The sequence below is a fragment of the Populus trichocarpa genome, chromosome 2, assembly GCF_000002775.5.
Source record: "Populus trichocarpa isolate Nisqually-1 chromosome 2, P.trichocarpa_v4.1, whole genome shotgun sequence".
Classification (NCBI taxonomy): Eukaryota; Viridiplantae; Streptophyta; class Magnoliopsida; order Malpighiales; family Salicaceae; genus Populus; species Populus trichocarpa.
The window spans coordinates 16,890,830-16,913,204 of NC_037286.2; the positions used below are offsets into that span (position 1 = coordinate 16,890,830).

General features: G+C 33.1%; 2 protein-coding genes across 2 annotated transcripts; one reads left to right on the forward strand and one right to left on the reverse strand.

The window, feature by feature from the left end:
* Positions 1-13,153: 13,153 nt before the first annotated feature.
* Positions 13,154-15,756, forward strand: LOC7478843 (uncharacterized). The gene is made up of 6 exons (XM_024594794.2): positions 13,154-13,315; positions 13,439-13,485; positions 14,159-14,183; positions 14,659-14,733; positions 15,169-15,273; positions 15,464-15,756. The coding sequence occupies exons 2-6, from the start codon at positions 13,481-13,483 to the stop codon at positions 15,578-15,580; spliced, it is 327 nt and encodes a 108-aa protein (XP_024450562.1). The 5' UTR covers positions 13,154-13,315; positions 13,439-13,480; the 3' UTR covers positions 15,581-15,756.
* Positions 15,757-16,923: 1,167 nt separating this feature from the next.
* LOC7478842 (UDP-glucuronic acid decarboxylase 2) lies at positions 16,924-20,437 on the reverse strand. Its single transcript, XM_052450638.1, has 7 exons — positions 19,497-20,437; positions 18,986-19,065; positions 18,801-18,884; positions 18,615-18,689; positions 17,834-17,926; positions 17,224-17,422; positions 16,924-17,103 (listed from the first exon to the last, which is right to left on the reverse strand). Exons 1-7 carry the CDS (start codon positions 20,266-20,268, stop codon positions 17,072-17,074), a joined length of 1,335 nt encoding a protein of 444 aa, XP_052306598.1. The 5' UTR covers positions 20,269-20,437; the 3' UTR covers positions 16,924-17,071.
* Positions 20,438-22,375: the final 1,938 nt, after the last annotated feature.

Consider the following 22,375-nt stretch of genomic DNA (forward strand, 5'->3'; position numbering starts at 1 on the left):
TATTATGAAGTTTAAAAGAATAGTTTTAAAAAAAATTTATCCCACATTAAAAAGATATTATGTTAAGCTTTTAAGTTAAAGTATTTAAACTAAAAAAGTTTTTTATCCCACATTGAAAAAACATAACTTTTTCCTTGGAAACATAGAGTATATATACTAATGGGTTTCGAATCCCACATTGAAAAAACATAACTTTTTTCATGGGAACATGGAGTATATATATGAAAGGGCTTCAAATCCCACATTGAAAAGATACTATGTTATCCTTTTAAGTTGAAGTATTTAAACCAAAAGGTTTTTTATCCCACATTGAAAAAACATGGTTTTTTTCATGGGAACATAGTGTATATATATGAAAGGGCTTCAAACCCCACATTGAAAAGATAGTATGTTATCCTTTTAAGTTGAAGTATTTAAACCAAAAGGTTTTTTATCCCACATTGAAAAGACATGGTTTTTTTCATGGGAACATAGTGTATATATATATGAAAGGGCTTCAAACCCCACATTGAAAAAAATACTATGTTATCCTTTTAAGTTGAAGTATTTAAACCAAAAGGTTTTTTATCCCACATTGAAAAGACATGGTTTTTTTCATGGGAATATAGTGTATATATATATGAAAGGGCTTCAAACCCCACATTGAAAAAATACTATGTTATCCTTTTAAGTTGAAGTATTTAAACCAAAAGGTTTTTTATCCCACATTGAAAAAACATGACTTTTTTTCTTGGGAACATAGAGTATATATACTAATGTGTTTCAAATCCCACATTTGAAAAAAAAAAAAAAAAAAAAAAAAAAAAAAAAAAAACCGGGTCTCGTCCGGGTTCGCCCGGGTTTGGCCGGGCTGTTGCCACAGCCGGTCTTTTGTTAAACCCGGACCGGTCCAGCCACCGGGTCGACCGGATCCCGGGTCGACCCGCCGGGCCGGGTTTAATAACAGTGGTTCAAACAAGAGGATAATGGTGATGAAGACAATGGTGAAATGAAATTCGAGAGTGACAAATCCAATTGTAAAAACATGCCACCATTTGAGGATTTTACTGAGGATGAATTGGCATTACTTGTTGAGGAGTCCTTAGTTATAAGGCGTACACTTCAAGTTTAGATCAAGAAAGATAAAAGTGATTAGCAAAAAGAAAACATCTTTCATATGCGATGTTATGTACAAAACAAGATATGTAGTTTAATTATAGATAACATAAGTTGTACTATATGACTAGCACTACTTTTGTTAGTAAAGTAAATTTGTGTACTGTTAAGTATACTAGACCTTATAAATTGCAATGATTGAATAATAATGGTGAAGTGAAAGTGACTAAATAGGTTATGATTCCATTTTTTATTGGGAAATATATTGATAAAGTTTTGTGTGATGTGGTACAAATACAAACGAGTCATATCTTATTAGAGAGACCATGACAGTATGATAGGAAAACAATTCATGATGGGGTTAAAAATAGGTATACCATTGTAAAAAAAATAGTAAAATCATCATTCTTGTATCTTTTACACCCAAACAGGTGATGAGAATAAGGCTACAAGAAGAAAAAATCAAGGTAAGAAATAGGGGGGGAGGACCATCTGATTTTACCAGAACCTAAAACACTATTGCAACCCATTTAGCCACTCATCCAAACATAAACAAACATTTTGTCAACACTCCAAACAAATCATACCATTCGGTCACCACCTAAAAACATCCAAATCTGACCGCGAGTGGAGGTAAGATAAAATAAGTGAAGAAAATCGGTAAGTGTGATGAGAATTATATAGAAAAAAAAACAACACAATTTCTATGTTAAAGAGGGTGAGGTCAGATCTGTATTTTTTCAATAATAAGCCAATGCTTTTACTTGTATACAAGGAGACTTACTTTAACATTAACGATCTTGATCACGTTATGCCTAGTGTTGTTGTTTCTTTGTAGCAAGAGTTTGCAGATGTGTTTCTTGAAGATATCCCTAGCGGATTACCACCTTTGAGGGGAATAGAACATCAAATTGATCTTGTACTCGGGGCGGAATTCCAAATCGACTAGCCTATAGAAGCAACCTTGAGGAGACAAAGAAGCTTCAAAGGCAAGTTGATGAGCTGATGGAGAATGGATACATTCATGAGAGTATAAGCTTGTGCATTATGTCAGTGTTACTTATGCCTAAAAAGGATGGAATATGAAAGATATATGTTGATTGTCGAGCCATTAACAATATAATGATAAAGTATAGACATCTTTAAAATTTATTTGAAAAATAGATACCATTAGATTAGGATGAAAAAAGGTGATGAGTGAAAAATTGCATTTAAGAATAAGTATGGTTTGTATAAATGGTTAGTTATGTTGTTTGAACTTACAAGTGCACCTAGTATGTTTATGTGTTTAATGAATCATGTATTGCGTGCATTTATAAGTAAGTTTGTGATTGTGTATTTTGATGATATTATGATCTATAGTAAGAACTTAAATGAGCATCTTGATCATTTGTGTAATATACTTAGTGTGTTGCGTAATGAGAAATTGTATGCTAATCTTAAGAAGTGTACTTTTTGAATGGATAAAATTGTATTTCTTAGCTATGTTGTAATTGCATAGGGTATCAAGATGGATGAGGAGAAAGTTAAGGTCATCCAAGATTGGCCTTTACCAAATCGATAAATGAGGTAAGAAGTTTTCATGGGTTAACTAGTTTTTATAGGTGTTTTGTGAAAGATTTCAGTACATTAACTGCACCCTTGAATGAAATTGTTAAAAGTTAGTTGGGTTTAAATAGGGGGATGAACAAGAATCGGCTTTTGTTTTTTGAAAAACAAATTATGTTTTGCACCTGTTTTAACTTTACCCGACTTTATAAAAGCATTTGAAATTGAATGTTGTTATACCCCAATTTTGACCCATTTGCTTTTAATTTAATTTTAAGGGGATTAAAATTTGAAATTAAAAGATCAGAGATTGATTTTGGTTAAAGGTGTGATTTGTCAACTTGTAGAAAAACTAGGGATTATAATGTGTTTTTATCATTCTCTCCTAATCTTCAATTTAAAAAGATCATCAAGATAATGATAGTTATCCATTTTCAAATTTAATTTTAAATTCTAATCAAATTTAAATTTCAAAAAGAGAATAGGAACTTTGTTTTTCATATATTTTGGGACTCTTATATTATAAATACAGATGCAGTGTATATATCAAAAGGAGGGAGCACAATACACGGGGAAAAAAAACCCTAGCTCTCATTTCACCAACAGAGCCACCATCTTGTCTCTATCACCATCGCAGCCATTTCACTCCCAAACTTAACGTTACCACACAATCCAAGTAACACTGCGAAAGGTTGCAGACAGAAGAGTCTCAGTTAGAGACGGAGAGTAAGGCAGAATCCCTGCTTTTGTTTTTCCTCAAAGTCTTCTTAATAAAAACCCATCAAACAGATTGACCTTAAGAAAGAGATTACTGACTACAAAAAAAAAAACAAATTCAAGCCATTCTTAAGACCGTACAACTCCTTTTTTTTTGCTCCACCACTTTCCCTCTTCAGATTCGAGCTAGGTCTGGGTCCTCGATGTTGCTTGAATTCGGAACTCTATTGCCCATTAAGATACAGAGGACTGAAAAAACAGGGAAGATATTTAATTTGGTGTTTGTGTTGGGCTGATGAGGGAACAAAACTTAAAGTTGACGTGCCTATTATTTTTGAAAGAGAAGAAAATTGTCTTGGTCTTAAGATAAGACCAGCAGCCACACGTGGATTATGCTTCCCTCCACTATCCAAGCCAGCTAGGAGTTCATTGCATATAAAGCACAAGCTTACCATCTCCCTTATATTTTAGATCATTTATTTTTTCTGCATTTTTTGTTAAGGTAAGAGTAGCCATCATACTAACATTGATTAGGAACAACAGTCTTGTCCAAACTGGGACCAAAAACCATGTCTCGATCGTGAACTTCATAAGGGTTTTCAACCGTGATCAGCTCCTCCACATCTTAATCGATGTTGCTTTGTCTCTGTTCTTCCCTGTGACAGTAGTTCCAACCGGCAGCCACATCTAATAGCTCTCCCATGTTTTAGCCATGAGAACCAGCACACAAGCCAACTCACCAGTCTCCCGCAGCAGCTCCAGCAACCATGAGCAAGCTCAAGCCAGCAACAGTAGAGGGATTTCCTCTATCTCAGTCATAAGTCACACCTTTTCTTCTCCTCAACCGAATGACAGCCTCCAACCAACAATAGTAGCACCCCGTAAACTCTAATCAATAATAAGAGTTCTTCATCATCGCCTCGTGACCTCGTCTCCAGAAACTAACATCCCATACTAGAACCATAGCTTTCTAGGAAGAAATGATAGCAAAAACCAAAAACAAGGACAAAGACATAGAGGAAAACCAAAAGAGCAAAAACAAAATAAAAGACTTTTTACATTCCTTCAAAGCACCATCAACCTCTTCTCCAACAGCAACAGACCAGGTGAACTCTTCTTTTCCCTTCATTGACAATTTAATTAGCTTGTCCATGTAACAAGCGTGCGTGAATAATTCACGCACATCTACTAACAAAGGGTGGCTTGTCACTAGGTTAGGCAATGACCAAGTTCGGTCGGCTTAATCAAGCCTAACCTAGATTAATTGGGCTAGATTCAGCCCATAAAAAAAATAAAAAGGAAGATAGGAACTGTTGAGGCTGAGTTGGGCCTCATCCCAACTGATTCAATTTTCTTTGGGCTAAGGGTGTGTTTGGCATAACACACTCTTATGTTCTTTCCCTTTAAATTCACTATTAATTATTTTGATATCTAGCCAAACAAGTCTTTTTAGATATCAAAAAGTTCTGGAAAAAAAATTTGAGAACCCTTTTAGATTTATTTGTGGGTCTCTTGTATTTGGGTTGTAGACTTTTACTATGAAATGCAAATCTGATATGCGATACATATCTTTCCTTTTCTATTTCTCTAAAAAAAAGATATGTTTTGCTTTCAATCCAAATTTTACTGATTTATTAACTGACGTCAGAGTCAGGAATACCATATTTTTTTGGTTATGTAATATTTACCAACGCTAAAGTTGGAATTATTTGTAGTTGAATATTCATTGACGCCAGAGTCAGGAATATTATAGGTAGACCATCAAAAGCATAATACAGCCAATCTTTAGCAACTTCAGACAAAATTAACAATGCATCCTACCTTAGGTAGAACGTTTTAAGGGTGATAGTATCTTCTCTTTTACATAACTAGTTCCATACCGTAAAATCTTTGTTGACCAGTTAGGGTTTCTAGTGACCATAATACTAGATGGCGACTCCTTAAACCAGACATTTCCTCCATCCAAGAACAATAAGTCATATATTTTTTCTTTCACTAGGAAATTTTTAAACGTCGCTGCGATGTCGGGTGCGATAAATATGATGCATCTGGAATAGGAATAGGAGTTGTGTTAATGCAGGATCGAAGACCCATTGATTATTTTAGTGAGAAGTTAAGTGGAGTGAGTTTGAACTATCCCACTTATGACAAATTATTATATGTTTTGGTAAGAACACTTGAGACATGACAACATTACTTATGGCTAAAAGAGTTTGTAATCTATTCAGATCATGAGTTCTTGAAACATCTGAAAGGACAATGTAAGTTGAATAAAAGACATGCAAAAAGGGGGTTGAATTCATTTAGACTTTTTCTTACGTATCAAGTATAAGTAAGGCAAAGAAAACATAGTGGTTGATGCACTTTTGCACAGCTATGTTCTTCTAAACACTATAAGTACTAGATTGCTAGGCTTTAAATATGTGAAGGCATTGTATGCTAATAATTCTAACTTTTCCAAAATATATAATGCATGTAGACATTTGGCTTTTGACAAGTTTTATTTGATGGATGATTACTTGTTCAAAGAGAATTGATTGTATGGTCTTGCTAGTTCTTTGTGTGAATTGCTTGTTCGTGAAGCATATGAGGATGGTTTAATAGGTCATTTTAGGGTTGCAAAAACTTTGAATGTATTACATAAAAATTTCTATTGGCTAAAGATGAAAAAAAATGTGTAGTGAATCTGTGAACAGTGCATTGCATGTAGAAAGATAAAATCTAAAGTACAACCATATAGACTGTATATACCATTGTATGTACCTATCAAACTTTAGGTAGAAATCTTTATGGACTTTGTTTTAGGTTTACCTATGTCAAAGAAAGGTAGAACTCTATTTTATTATAGTTGATAGGTTTTCTAAAATGATGCATTTCATTACATGCCATAAAATAGATGATGCATCTCATATCACAAACTTGTTCTTTATGGAGATTGTATGTTTGCATGACATTTATAGGAGTATAGCTTCAGATTATGATGTTAAGTTCCTTGGCTACTTTTGGAAGACTTTGTGGAGAAAGTTGGAAACTAAACTCTTTTTTTTTTACAACTTGTCATCCTCAAATTGATGGAAAAAAATGACATAGTGAATAGAAATTTATCACAACTTTTGCATGTTATTATTCAAAAGAATCTGAAAAGTTGGGAAGAATGTTTGCCTTTTATTGAGTTTGCTTATAATAGAATTGTATATTCGACTATTGACTTTTCTTCTTTTGAAATCGTTATGGGTTTAATCCACTAACTCCTATGAATTTAATTCATTTGCCTTTGGAAGAAAGGGTAAGTTTAGATGGTGAAAAGAAGACAAAGATGGTGAGAGAACTCCATAAGGGAGTTCAAGTACAAATAGAGAAAAGGAACAAGTTGTACTCTTCTAAAGCAAATAAAGGGTATTAATTGGTTGTTTTTTAACTCGGTGATTGGGTTTGGGTGCACATGCATAAGGAATGGTTTCCTAACCATAGGACATCAAAGTTACAGCTTCGTGATGATAGTACATTCCAAGTTTTAGAAAGGATTAATGATAATGCTTAAAAAGTTGATCTTCAAGGTAAGTACAGTGTTAGAGCTACCTTTAATATTGTTGATCTTACTTTGTTTGACATAGGTTTTAATTTGAGTTCAAATCCTTTTAATGATATGGATATACCCATAAACACCAAGGACTCATTACATGTTTCAAATAGGCCCATCACAAGGTTCAAAACGAAGGCATTGAAAAAAACATTGAATGGACTGGTTGTGCAAACTTTAACCAAGGCTGAACTTGGGGGTCCTTGGAAGCATCAAGAGAATGCTTTATTACATTTAATCCATATTCAAAAGGGACCCAATCCACCCTTATTTGGGCCATGAAGTTTTGGCAATAAGGCTGTCAATTTTGTATCAGTTTTGATCAACCTTGTTTTATGATGTTTTCATGTGTTTTGTGGATTCCTATTATGTCTAAGAACATTAATTACTTCCTTTAAATATTAGAAATTATTATTTTTATTTCTACTTCCTTGTCAGAGGAGGAGAAAACACAGTAAAGAAAACAAAAGAAGTCAAGCTAACTTAGGAAACACATGTGGCAGCAAAGTTACCTTGTTGTGCAAGGAGAATAATTCAATAACTTAATTATGTTTTCTAGTGTTGGAAGGATATCAAAAGGCGGCAAAGAGGAGCATTAAAGGCGGCATCCTTTTCCTTCTAAAAGAATGATAAATACAAGGTTGAGATCAAAATTCTATTCTAACTTGGAAACTAAAAGGGCAACAACTTCTCTTTTAGTTTTTAGGATTAGTAGACAGCATTATAGGCTATAAATAAGTCTTGTATTGGACCTATAATGTTTTATTTTCTTTTTCTCTTCTCACGGCATAACAAGACTTAGACTTATAAGTTTTTTAGCTACAGCACAAGGTTTGTTTGGGCTTAATTAATATTTTTTTTTCAGCTAGGATCCAAGACTTTTTTGGATTAGGGTTTGGGCTTACTAATAAAGGTTTGGGGTCAATTTTTATAAATGGATCAATTCAGCTTATAAGGGTAGATTCATTAAGGTTAATTTCTCAGAACTATTTAAACACATGTAAAGCCTGAAGTTCAGCACCTTTGATGAATAATACTTCTGAACTTTTTAGTTTAACATGTGAGAGAGATTTTTGTATTCTGTGGTTCTTGAACAAACTAAATCTAACTTATTAAAGATTACTGTCGTCGTGACATCATTCAACTTCATTCAAATAGTGCTAGTACTTTGGGACATGCTTATATTATGTTACACTCTTATCAGATCTTTTTTAGCTTTTCATGATCAGATCTCAATCTTAATTATGGGTTGTGTGACCATTATGTCACACTCCTATTCACTCTCTAAAACGAGTCCTTAACATCAAGATCAAATTTTTTTGCTGCTAGAATATAAACAACAAAACGTTTTCTTTCTCCTTCTCTTTTTCTAATGAATTTCCCCATCTTTCTTCAACACATATAAATCAAAATAGAAATAAAATAAAGTCTAGGATTCAAACTTGAAATTCTCAAATAATAAGGACCAAATAATGTAAAAATCTAAAGAATCATAGACCAAATTGTACTTTTTTGTGCCTCATGAACAATAAAAATGAAATGCTATATTGTTTTCTTAATTTTGATCTTTGTTCTTTTATTTTTCTTTGGCCAACAAAATAATATTATTTTTCATAAAATTAATGATTAATTCACATAGTAAACACTCTCTAAAACCTCAAGCATGCAATAAAACTCAAATAAAACTATATCGGGACACATAGTTAGATACAAGCATAAAGCGCAAAGATGAAACAATAATAGAGAACAAAAAATAAACCCTCAACCACAATGTTTACAATAGAACCTATAGTAAGTGAGTTATTTTTTATTTTTTTCATAATTTAACTTTAATACTGAATAAATTATCAACTCCTTTTTACTAGTTATATGATTTAACATTAGGTTAATGCATAAAATCCAAAGCTTACTGGGTTTAAATAGATGATGTAAAATCCTAAGAGTTGACCCAAAACAATCGAACGTTCAAAAATGAAAAGAAAAAAATTATGTGAGCTAATGAAAAATAGCATGAAACTAGTCAATTGACCAGCACTTCACCGTGAGTCGAATAAATGTATAGGTGTTATTAACATATTTTTTTACATTGAGAAAAATAATGTAATTGTGAATTGAAAAGTCCATACTTACATATAATAAAATAAAACAAGAATCATCTGCATTAATAAATACAAAAAAGAGTTGTTAATGTAACACCGTGTATAGGATCATAAGTTAATTTTTAATATAGTACAAAAATAAGATAATGTTGCGAGTGTGTTTCACTTTATTATAATTTTTTAATTAAGAAACATAAAGACATTGTTTTATACTAAATAAAATAAATTTTAATATATATGAACTAATAAAATCGAGAAAGAGGTGGTAATGCCAACCAAATTCTAAAATAAAAATATAATCATTTTCAAAAAATTAAAAGATAAATAAGTATGATATTTAACCCCAACTTTTCTTTTTAATGTACCTGCTTCTTCATTTTTAACTTAAAGGTCATCTTTTCTTATCAAGAACAAGTAATTTTTATTTTTATAAATACATCATGAAAATAAAGCTTATTTATATAAAACATAAAAAAATATATTTATAAATTAGAATAATCTCTTTAAAACATTATATATATATATATATATATATATATATATATATATATATATAAACTACTATTTAATAAAGGCCAAATAAACAATCTAAGAAATTAGAGAGAGGATATCAACTAAAAAAATTTAATCCAAACTAAAAAAATACATATAAAAAAGATATCAACTAAAAAATAGCAAAAGGGATCACGTGCGCGAACTTGACCCATTTTAAAAAGGCACGTGTGTAGGAATGCAAGGATAGGCTCGCGCAAGCAAGCCCTTAAATCTTTTTTATTTGAAAATGGAGCGGTCAACATGTCGACCCCCCTAAATAGTTTGAAAAAAAATAAAAGTAGATGACTCGTCATCTGCCTTCTTAGTTTCTAATTACCAAAATGGTGACTAGAAAATCGAGCAGGGTGTTTTTTTTACCCAAAAAAGTTATTTTGAACCAATTTTCATACCAAACAACTAAAACACGTCCCTATAATGTAAAAAAAAAAACCAGAAAAACCCTCTAAAACTTGTACACAAACACAAATCCAAATCAAAAGCAAAATCCTCTCCTAAACTTTATCTCTTGCAATTTTTATTTTTTTTTTGTAATTTCAAGGGGGAAAATACCTCAATGGAACTCCCTCCCATCAAATAGAACTTAATTGACACCAATATTGATTGATTTGATTGTTGAAATTGATATCAACCGAAACTTTTTTTCTCTATCACTAGAATTTGATGACTCTCTCTTTTATCTCTCAAACTAAGGATTGAGAAATAAGGAAAATAAAGTTGTGAACTAGAAATGGAATGTGGGAAACTAAAAGGACCAAAATTCTATTATTTAAAAAGTAAGAGGACCAGAGTGAATGTTTCGCTACAATTTGGACTTGCCACCCATTTTCTTCATCCTTTTCACTTTGATCTTTTGTCTTTGAATCTTGCTATTTCTCAACATATTTTCTTAAAAGGACAATTAATTTGGGGCTACAAAGGATAAATAAAAACAAAAGTTGAGCAATGAAAAAAACAAAGCACTATATATTGGTCCATAATGCATTTTTTTGCCAAAGCATTTAGAGTTTTTTACTAGATCATTTGTTTGCATTGCACTACGAGACAGATAAATTTTTATTTTATGTAAAAAATATTCAATCATTGCTAATATGTTTTCTAATTTTTTTTTTAATCATGAACTCAAAATATGATACATATCAGACAATATCATCTTTAAATATTGATACGGTGACATATTGTATGATATTTTTTAAAAATATTGAGATGACGATATATTGGATTGACCCAAATTAACTTGTAAAATAGATGACCTGTGTTATGAGACCCTTATAACCCTATATAGAACAAATAAAAATAAATTATGAAAGCAAATTCCTAATCAACCCAGTGTTAAAGGATGAAAATGAAAGAAAAATAAAAAAGGACAAGAACATTATCCTAGTCAACCTGTTAAACCTTAATCTTAGGTCAAGAGATTAGAATAACCTCATAGAAAGCTGCTACATAGATCCAATATTAAAAGCTAAAATCGAGAAAAACAATTCATGAGATCAGGATAACTTCATATAAAGCAAATTAGAAAAAAATACAAATCTCAATTCCTAAACAACCTAATATTGAAGGATAATATTAAAAAAAAACTAAAAAAAAACAAGAAGATTTAGTTGTTGGAGGGTGAAATTGAAAAAACCAATTCAATTAAAAAAAGATCTAAAAAATAAATCAGATCAACCAGGGTCAACACGTCAAACCCGCAAGTCATGTTGTTGGACCAAAATAACCCCTTGAAAGCATATACAAAATATGAAGCCTAATTTTCAACCAATTTAATATTGAATGATTAAATCGAAAAAAATCAACTAGATAAAGTGGGGGAAAAAATGACCCAACTCAACTAAAGCTAACATGTTAAACTTGCAACTTGAGTCATAAGATCATGATAAATTCATAGAAATCAAATAAAAAAAATTACAAAGCCCTGCTTCCAACAAATCTAATGTGAAAGGTTAAAATTGAGAAAAAAAATCCATTAGATGGTATATAACCTAACTGGAAAACAAATTTAACAAAATTACAAAGCACAATTCTCAAAACAATCTAATATTGAATGATAAAATTGAAAAAAAATAAACAAATAAGAATGGGTTGATACAAGATGATATTAAAAAAATAAATATAAAAAGGAAAACAAAACACACCAATAAATAGTGTTTTATAAGTGTGGCTACGATGATTTAACCACATCCTTTTGTGTTTAGCTAGCTATCTGGTTCGTGCTTTACTGCAGGTAAGATAAATTTCTTTTCAATACGACATCATTTTTTGCATGTATTTTGACGTAAAAAAAATCTTAATCGCAAATTGAAAAGTTTATGCATGTATTTAATTAAATAAATCTAGGAATATTTATACAATTTAAAAACATGATGAAGTGTATTTCTTAATCAGACAAACTCCTAATCCAGGTCATGAACTCAATTAGATTTAATTTTTTTTTATCTTTTTTTATAAAAGATAAACACCTGCAAAAATAAGAACCAACCAAATATCAGAGTGTTTGTTTGTAATCATATAACTAAAAAAATCAAACCAAAACAAATTACATTGTCTAATCAATAGCCAATAAAATATTAAACGATTGAAATTAGAAAAAAAATAAAAAATAAAAATCAATAAAGATTTAATTGTGATCAATTAAAAACCAATAAAAAGGGGGGGGGGGAGGGGGGGCTTTGGATGGCCGAGTACACCTGGGCCTCTTTATTTTTTTTTTATTTTTTATGGAAAAAATGACATGTCATTCACCCTTTACTTCTTCTTTTTTGAACAAATAGCAAACGATGCGTGGGCTACCTTACTTAGATTCTGGAGACCAGAGGTCACCAAAAAGTTAAGGTTGTTATGTTTTAGACCGACAGAACCCCATTCTCAACCATATTTTGATATTAAAAAAAACACCTTAAACATCTTAGAAAGCATATTTATGGCCTTAAACAACTCAAAAATTAGAATGAAAACCCATGTCAACTTGAAACTGAAATTATTTCTAAGCTTACATCTATCATCTTAGGCAAGGTCAAGGGAAGATAGCTCCTAGGATAAACTCTCTTCATCAAGAGAAACTCATTGACACCAAAATCATCTCTTTTTATGGTTGGAATCGATGTGAAACGAGACTTCTCAGAATCCTCTCATTTTTTCTCTCTTTTCTCAAATCTAAGACCAAAAAATAAAAAAATAAAATTTGTGACCAAAACTAAATTGCATAAATTTTGAGGGGTTGAAAGTTTATCATTTGAAAAGTTTGAGGACTAAGGTGATTGTTTTGCCTCAAATTTAAAACAACTATCTCTTTTTACCATCCTTTTCAGTTTGATCCCTTATATTTGAGTCTTGCTCTTCATAAAAAAATATATTAATAAATATGCTTTAATTTGTCATCAACTTGATCCCTATGTAATTGAAAATAATAATAATAAAAATAACAAATTATTATAACAATTCAAGTGATTTATATGCATGGAAAATGGCATGGAGAACAATATTTTTTCCACATCTTCCGGTGATATAATAATAATTGGGCCATGGAATCTTAAACATCGTGTACTGAATCAAGCTCATTGGGCCTACTATTGTAATCAAGCGCCAAGTAGCGGTAATCCTCACCGTCTCGGATCGGACCCCTTTGTTTCCCACTCGTCGAGATCTGAGTGTCGAAAGAAAAAGAAGGAAATCCCAAAACCCTCCCTCTCGTGCTCTAAACCCTAACTCATACCTGCAGGTAAGTTTACTCAAACCTTCTCTTTCCTTTTGATCTTGCTTCATTGCTTGATTATGCTCGTATTTTCTTCTGGGGAAGATTTACTAAACTGAAACCCCTAATTCTGTCTTTCTTTATCTGCAGAAGCTTTTGCTTGTCTGTAGAGATTCAAATTCGTAACTCAGGATGAGGTAACTTCCTTGAACCCTATTTCTTTTTCTTATTTTCTTTTGTTTTAGATATGGATGGATTTACTTGATTCCACTATTTTACCAAACTATGGCTTGTTCTTAGTAATAGTTTTGCTACAAATTTTTGCGTCATTTTGAAACTACAAGCTCTAATGCTATCATTCACTTAATAAAATAATAACTGGATGTCTTTATTTCTTTTATTTCATTTGAATCTTAATCTGTTGTAAATACTTGCTGGAGAAGGTTGTGGTTCAATATATATATATATATATATGTTGTTTGTCTTTTCTGTATTTAATTAATTTCTCTGCATTGAACAGAATTTTTATAGCGTATTATGTTACCTCAGGACTCCTGGGAAATCTGTGATTTTTCTTTTCCTAGTAACCAAATCCTGCTTTGTAAATTTACCTAATTAGGTTGATATCTTTCTTTACTTGCACAGTCAAGTTATTGCAATTTCAGTAATCAATAGACCATGCTATGCTAGTATGTCTTTGCATGAAAATTTCCAAGGCAAGCAGGTGCTGTAACTACTGTGATTTGTCTATTATTTGTTAGCAGTCGTACTGACAATTAACTTCTGATATGGATACATTTTGTTTTTCATATTATAATGAACATGGCATAGATATACTAACATCTTTTTCCGCCTTTGTATCTTTTGCAGTAGGCCAATGGAAGAGGATGCCCCGGTATGTTACTTTTAAAAAATATAAGTGTGTCGAATATTGAAACTTGTTATTAGAGAGAATTAGATTGGATTAGATACGACATGTTATTCTACCCAACTTTATTGTAAAACGTGTGCTGCATTTGGCTACTGGCTTGATTGATTTTCTTTCATGCCCTTGAGTCAAGTTCTTCAACATGCTGCCTTCCTGATTCTAAAGACAGGATAGTGCCAGTATTTTTCTGTGTACGTGAGCAATGACCTTTACTGAAAGGGCAAATGTGGTTAAATATTTTGTAATTCAAGAAAGAATTGAAGCCAAATTAAATGTGATGTTTGTTTCGCAATTCAATTAAGAATTGAGCTATAACTATCAGTTGATGTACAAATTTACTTTTGTCTGCAAGGAAAATGCTAGTAATTTGTGAGATGCCTCTTCACTAATTTCATCATATTACTTTCTTTGGTTGCTTGTAACACCTTGAAACTGTTTATAGAGCAAGAACGAGGAGGAGGAATTCAGCACTGGGCCACTCTCTGTTCTGATGATGAGTGTAAAAAATAATACCCAGGTAATGTTTTCAGACCTAGTATATCATTAAGGGATATAGAATAGAGCCATGAGGGCTTTTCCTGGTTTTAAAGTTAAAGTTGAGTTCTTTGTTAATATTTCTGATGTGTGGCATTTTAGCTAATGGGGCTGCTTGGAGAAAACTTTGTTATGGCAAGTTGTGATAATATGGCCATGTTTTCTAGGCATAAGAGACTTTTAAATCACTGTTTTGTTGATTTCTTTCACCAGAACTAGTTTGTACATGCATGTTGGGCTCCAATCAAAGTTCCCTAATTAACTGATGCCATTTATTGGAATTGGAGTTATCAGATGTGATATTGGCTGATGAAATCACTGACTGTTTATGGAATGGGTATGATTTTGCTTATATACTGTTAGAATCTTGGTTAGTATGGACTTTTGTGTTACATTCTGATGATTGTTAGCCATTCAGGTATTAATTAACTGCCGCAACAACAAGAAGCTTCTTGGACGTGTGAGGGCATTTGATAGACATTGCAACATGGTTCTTGAGAATGTCAGGGAAATGTGGACTGAGGTTGGTTACTCACTGAGACTCTGTACCTACAACTTTTCAGTCATATACTAAGTTTTCCTTTTAATAACTGCTATATCCAATTAAATGCTCATACTTTTGTGGTTCAGGTGTCAAACTTTTCAGTCATATACTATATTTTCCTTTTAATAACCTCTAAATTCAATTAAATGCTCATACTTTTCTGGTTCAGGTGCCAAAAACCGGGAAAGGCAAGAAGAAAGCTCAGCCAGTCAACAAAGATAGGTTCATCAGCAAAATGTTCCTCCGTGGTGATTCTGTTATCATTGTCCTTAGGAATCCTAAGTGAAATGTGATAACCCTAATCTTTTTGCCAAACAAGCTAATATGCCTTCCTGTTTTATATAATCTCTATTAGGAAATGGATGAGAACCTTCTGGTCCGTGTGGAGCTAACATGCCTTGCTTAAATTTTTGTTGTGGTACAATTACTTTAAAGTTTGTTTGCTTAAAGGGTCTTTTTTTATGGTGGGGCTATTCTCAGAGACTCCCTTCGCTGCCACCCTCTTCTTTCCTATAACCTAGTTAAGCTGGCTGAGTTTTCAATGGGCTAGCCTCTCCTAACCGCATGGCATGCACTGCGTTTGCCTGAGTAGATAGGTTTGTTTTGGTTGCTGCACTGCTGGACCACCATGATCTAAGTAAATAACCATGTTTTACTATCAGACTCTCTAGGGGTCGCATGAAACGCACACATCATGCTTTGCTAAATTAAGGCAGAATTTTGATCAGCATTATCTGCTTTTTCAGTATGCTAGTAGACGTGGTGAAATAGATATTTTGAAGAAAAATAAGGATTAAAATTTTGAAAGAAAAAATGTATTTTGTTTGGCAAGTTTTCCTTTTATTATTTATTAATTTTTTTAGGAAAAAATTTTCTTTTATTAGTGTTTTTTTTTAATGAAAATTAAAAGCAACTGAAACAAATATTCTTGAAAAAATCAATAATTTGAGTCAAGGAGGAAAAACAATTATCTCCTAAATCAAATTCTTATTTTTTTTTTTAAATCTTTTCATGTATTTGGTTTTTGTTTGGATGAAAATATGGTTTCTTATAAGAAGCATCATTTTTTAAATAAGAACCTGTTATGATCTAAAAAGAAGTATTTGCCGGTTGGCTGGTCAACGGTCACGCTGTCTGGTTGCTTTCTTCTAGCTGGAAAGAGTGGCTGCATTCGTCCATTCCTCGTACGTTGGTCGAGCCATTTCATCCCTGGCACGAGCAGGCGTCCTTGCATTCTCATGGAATGTTCGTGAGCATTTTTTCCGAGGAAAATGTATATTAGATTAATATATAATAACTCACAAATTAATTATTATATTACCACAAAAAGCTATGATCTAATATGGAAACAATTATATAATTGGAATTTTTAAAATATTATTTTAATAATTTTATTTATTTTGAATTTTATTCTAAATTAAAAATAATAATTTTTAAACTTGTTTATCGACATGCTCGTTGTCAGACAAGACGGGGAAAAATCCTGCGAGCATCAAAATCTGTAGGCCCGTGTGATTTCTAACTTTTCTACTGGCAATAAGGACAGCGTATGAAACAAGACTAACACATTCATGCAGTGAACGAGAAAACAGGAGGTAAGCTTATTTCTAATGCTGCTAGGCATATCAATTGCATCAAAAACTAGGCAAAATTTAATTTTAATTGCAGGGCTCACTGCCTGACATTCTTTGAAGGGGACAGTAACATTGAAATTACAAGGATGACTCAAACAAAGGCCAAAAGAACAGCTCCAAATCTATTCCTCAGAGAACAACGCTCATCTGCTGTTGTTGCTGCTACGACCACTTCCTATATTGTTGGGGGTGGGGAAAAAATAAATTGGTTATCCACCGGAGAAATTACCATTCTGTTGGCTCTCGAGCTGCATATATATGCCGACTTAAGATGTTGACATGGTGGAGGTCGTGCCTTCTTCCTTGTGGTCACCGAAGACACGTTGCCTGAAGTCCGAGACCATCATTGGCAGACCTTGACGAAGGGATATCTTAGGTTCCCAGCCAAGGAGATCTTTAGCCTTCGTAATATCAGGTTTTCTCTTGTGTGGGTCATCTTCTGTGTTAGGCCTGAATTCTATCCTTGCATTTGGGTCAATGGTTTCCTGGACCACCTGAACAAACAAATGGGGACTTCTAAGTTTGCTGGAAACAGAAGCATGTGGCTAATAACACTGCACAGCCCCTCTTTTTTGTTCTTTTTAGGAAGTACAACAGTGCCATAACTTAAATGAGTCTGTAATTAACTATTATACCATTTTCAGATCTAATGCAATAAAGAATAAATACAAGGTGCTAGTTATTATTTACATGATTACCAAACAAACTGCCGCCACCGCCAACACAATCTTTTAAAAAATTTGCTGCCAAGGTGATAATTTAGAAGATATGTACACTAAGGGACCGCAAAAACAATTCATACATTGAGAAATTCTCAGCATTTTTTTTTTTAAAAGAAGAACATATGACTACGACCCTGAAACCTGGAACAGTAACATGGATATCATGAATAGAAACACACTCACCTGGGCAAGCTCGAGCATGGTGAATTCACCCGGATTTCCAAGATTGAAAGGCCCTACATGTTCTCCTTCCATAAGGCGCATCAGACCCTCAACCTATTTCAACACATGTAACAGGTTGTCTAAGTAAATCCTGAGCAGCAGCTACTAAAGAACACGCTAGATGCTTAACCATGCATAAACTAGCATATAATAACCATCAAACTAATAATCAGAGTATGTTAACTTGATGGAGAAATAATGCTCTGTAAGACGGAGAAACACAAGCTACTGATGCAATTCCCTGTCTCAATCCATCAATAAAAGCTTTCACTTTCATAAACAAAATACCCCACTAAGTTTTTTAAGGCTTTCCCACCTCTAATGAGCATATGAACTGTTTGCTACATGGTTTCTGAGAATTTGTCTTCCTTTTGGAAACAATAATGCAAAGATCTAGACCCCATCCAGGACACTCAGCATTTAATACGACTCATTTCACGTGTTGCTAAAAACTTTGAGAAGAAAACTTGAGGCAGGCAAGCATTTGGGAGTTTGAGCAACATATTTACATGCTAAAAGTCCATAATTAATTACTAGCGACCGACCCAGAACCCATGATTGCAGAGTTGAGTTACAAAAGAACCACACCCAATGCAGAAGTCATTTTTCCTTTTAAATGTGCGATGCGCATGCAGAATAAAATGTTTACAAGCCAACTGGGCAACAAAAGTAGCAAAATCAAATGAAAAGGCAGTAAAGCATCTATCCAAGCTCCAACAACTACCGAGTTTAAAAGGCTTACCAAATCAGAAACAAATTGAAAACTCCTTGTCTGTTTCCCATCACCATAAACAGTCATAGGCTCCTTCCTTAGTGCCTGCACAATACCCGCTAATTTCTATTAAAACAATCATTTTTTAATGGAAAATTAACATTCATGTCTTTGAGTACTCGCAATCAGATTAGAAAATCATTATAAGAGAAATACCTGAGCAACAAAATTACTAACAACACGGCCATCATCTATGCACATTCGAGGTCCATAAGTATTGAAAATTCTAGCAATCCTAACCTGAAAAAATTAGATTACAAGCAAAAATGCGTTGTGTGTTAGATAAGCTGAATTTACCTGGTAAACAAAAGCTTGGTGGGCCACTATCAAATTACACCCACCTCTACACCAGCACCTCGGTGATAGTCCATAGTCAATGTCTCAGCAGTTCTCTTTCCTTCATCGTAACAACTCCTGACACCTGTAAAAAACGACAAACATCTCAGTTGTCAAGATCTGTCTGTCTCAGAAAATTCAAAACTCGAGTTAATCACTACTTTTCTCTTATTTACATATCTTTTAATTAGTTAATAACCGTCCGATTAATTGCCTCGTCAGTCACGGGCTACTCCTTGACCATATAAAACTACCAACACCGGATCTAAGATCCAAGAGCCCCACTTCCACACCGGCCGCCGCCGTGCGATGCCACCCTTTTTAATTTTATGTAAAAATAAATAAAGACAACAGGTCTGCATTGTCTTTTTATTTGTAACCTAGGCAGCACATGTTAGCCACAGGCTTTATTTCAATGCTATTTAAAAATAAATAACCACAACACCTGTTACAAAATATCGATCACCGGCTATCAATCAATTAATTAAATTTAAGAAAAGAAGAGCAAAAACGCACCGATGGGATTAACGTTGCCCCAGTACGTCTCGACCTGAGGATGCTGTAAAGGATCACCATAAACCTCGCTGGTACTGGTAAGCAAAAACCTAGCACCAACTCTCTTAGCCAAACCCAACATATTCAATGTGCCCACGACGTTAGTCTTTATTGTCTTGACCGGGTTGTGCTTGTAATGAACAGGCGATGCAGGACAAGCAAGATGGTAGATCTGGTCCACTTCTAACAACAGTGGCTCGACAACATCGTGTCTGATTAACTCAAATCTCGGGTTCTTAAAATGGTGCATCACGTTCTCTTTCCTTCCCGTGAAAAAATTATCCACCACGATCACGCTATCTCCTCTAGCGATCAGACGGTCCACTAAGTGAGACCCAACAAACCCAGCCCCACCTGTAACAACGATTCGGAGACTTTTACTCTTGAGTCCCAGCGGAATCTTGCCGCCGGAATTGGCTGATTGGAGTCCTACCCGAAGGGGCTCGTAGTATTTGTAACGCATAGGGGTTGTTAACTCATGAGAGAAGTGAGAGAAAGTGTTTGGGATTGGATCGTGTTCGTAAGGGGATGAGGAAGAGGAAGAAGGCAGGAGAGTGAAGAAAAGAGTGGCAATAGCAATGCCGACGAGGATAAAGACGAGTCGCTGCTCAAGAAGCAGGTAACGAATGGGTCGGGTGACGGCGAGCCATGGCTTCGGTGGTTTAGGCGAGTAAGCATCAGATGCTGGTTGAGTCTCGTCATGACCTCTAAAAATCAGCTCCGAGGATCCCATCTTTTGTATCAGATCACAAGAACCAACAAAGAAACAAAAATGTCTTTTCGCGTGGAGAGTGTTTGGGTCAATTCAGAAACGAGAGACAGGCTCGCCTGGAGAGAAGCTCTCTCACCTTCGATTCACGGAGGTGGTGATGGTGTGGATTTGGGTTACGTGTTGGGTTTCGATATTTAAGGAGGAAGGGAGTGTTAAACAAGGTTTGGAGATTGAAGGAATTACTGAAAATTGCCATCGCTTTGCATTGCTTTTATTGGCTTTGAAAAGTAAACGGTTGTCACTAGGTGAGGTGCCAAAACAATTCTTGGAAATTTAATTTTAATTAATTATATATTAAGTTAAACCCTTTTTGCTATTACCTGGGGGAGGGAGGGTGGGTGTGGGTGGGTGGTGGCTGCTGTCTCCGTTGGCTAATTTGACTTTACATTTTTAGTTCAGTAACAAATCATAAAAATGAGCATTTCATTTGAGACCCGACAGTGACAAGCTCCAAGTCTGGTCCAATCCATCTAACCATAGGTAAAAGCTTCATCATTTCTAAATGTACTAAAAATGAAAGCTAAAATTAAAATTATATATATACACACACATAACAAATTTTTTAAAAATAAATAAATAGCATAGCCAGCTGAAAGTTTTGGGATAATAATACATATTAAAAATACAACTGTATTTTAGGATATTATTTTTTGTACATAATTATTTGCGATAGCAATTGAGAGTGTATTTTTTACACGACTATTATTTAAAATAACATTACCTAAAATAATGTTGCTCAGTAAAAGTTTCAAAACATCTCCTTTCGTGAATTAATTAATCTAAACAATAATTAATTAAAATTTTTATAAAAGATTCAGTGATCAAAAGATAAAATTAAAGATTGAATAGCTAGGAAAAAAAAAAGATAAAGTGATGTTGGAGGAGAGAAAAATAAAAAAAGAATAAGTCATGGGAAACATATTGGAGCTCTGTTTCTACATGTCCGATATCGTTAAAAAGATCCCGACAAAATGATTTTAATTATATTTTATAAGAACATTAAATGAAATCGTAATTAACCATAAATTAACACTGAATAAAACTTTTAACAAATTATGACCATATCTGGTGGTTTTTCAAGGTATGATTAAAATTATTTAGTCAAAATTTTTCTAACAGTACTGAATATATAAAAAATAAAGCTATGATATGTCTTTAATAACACATTTTTTTTCAGTTATTGAATCTTTATAAAAATTTAAGTTAACTTCGTATGTATGTTAATTAAATCGAGAGGAACCATAACTATTTCCAATTACAATAGTGTTTAATCACGGTATTTTCAGTATGAATTGTGTTCAAACTGCATTATTTTTTTAATATCTTTCTACTATATGTTACTTCACCATAATTTTTATTAAACTGAGTTAGAATTCTAAAATATCTTGTACAAGAAGACAAAAGAAACCAGAGAATAATTGACAGAACTGGTTTCCATGCCTAACACTAAAGGATAAAAAGTGTATGGGCATTACATGCAACGAGATTTCGTGCTGCCACTTGAGAGAAACTTCGGGAGTGTGTTTTTTAAAATATTTTTTTATTTAAAAATATATTAAAATAGTTTTTTATTTTTAATATTAATACATTAAAATTATTAATAAATCATAATAAAAAAATATTAATTTAATATTTTTTAAAATAAAAATACTTTTAAAAAATATCTAAAATTAGAATCATCCAAACACCCCCTGGTCTATCTATCATGGTATCTTTCTTCTGCTTGTATTGTATGCGGACACAGTGTTATGTTATGTTGAGTATCTGGTAAAAATATGTCCTAATAATATATAATGTTATTTTGGGTTCTGTTGGGATCTCGAAAATCGAAATAAGATACTATTTTTCTTTTTCATCTAAAAAAGAATTAAAGAAAAATTAATGAGAGCATTATTTATTTATTTTTATTAGGGTTTGCTACATGGTAGTGAGTATTTAATTGTAAGAAAAGATCACCAACGTTATTTTTACTTACCTATCTAGCATCCATATTATAGTTTTGAAATCCGGTCCGGCCTGACGGATCGATCCGGGACCCGGCCGCTCCGGGGCTAGAACCGGGCCGGGT

Excerpts from the sequence above, each read along its gene's own strand:
- LOC7478843 (XM_024594794.2), top strand. Across the intron at positions 14,184-14,658 it reads CAATGGAAGAGGATGCCCCG|AGCAAGAACGAGGAGGAGGA; the intron begins GTATGTTACTTT and ends AACTGTTTATAG. Across the intron at positions 15,274-15,463 it reads TCAGGGAAATGTGGACTGAG|GTGCCAAAAACCGGGAAAGG; the intron begins GTTGGTTACTCA and ends TTTCTGGTTCAG.
- LOC7478842 (XM_052450638.1), bottom strand. The coding sequence starts at position 20,268 with ATGGGATCCTCGGAGCTGATTTTTAGAGGTCATGACGAGACTCAACCA. Across the intron at positions 18,690-18,800 it reads TTAGTAATTTTGTTGCTCAG|GCACTAAGGAAGGAGCCTAT; the intron begins GTATTTCTCTTA and ends GGTATTGTGCAG. Across the intron at positions 17,927-18,614 it reads TTCAATTTGTTTCTGATTTG|GTTGAGGGTCTGATGCGCCT; the intron begins GTAAGCCTTTTA and ends GTGTTGAAATAG.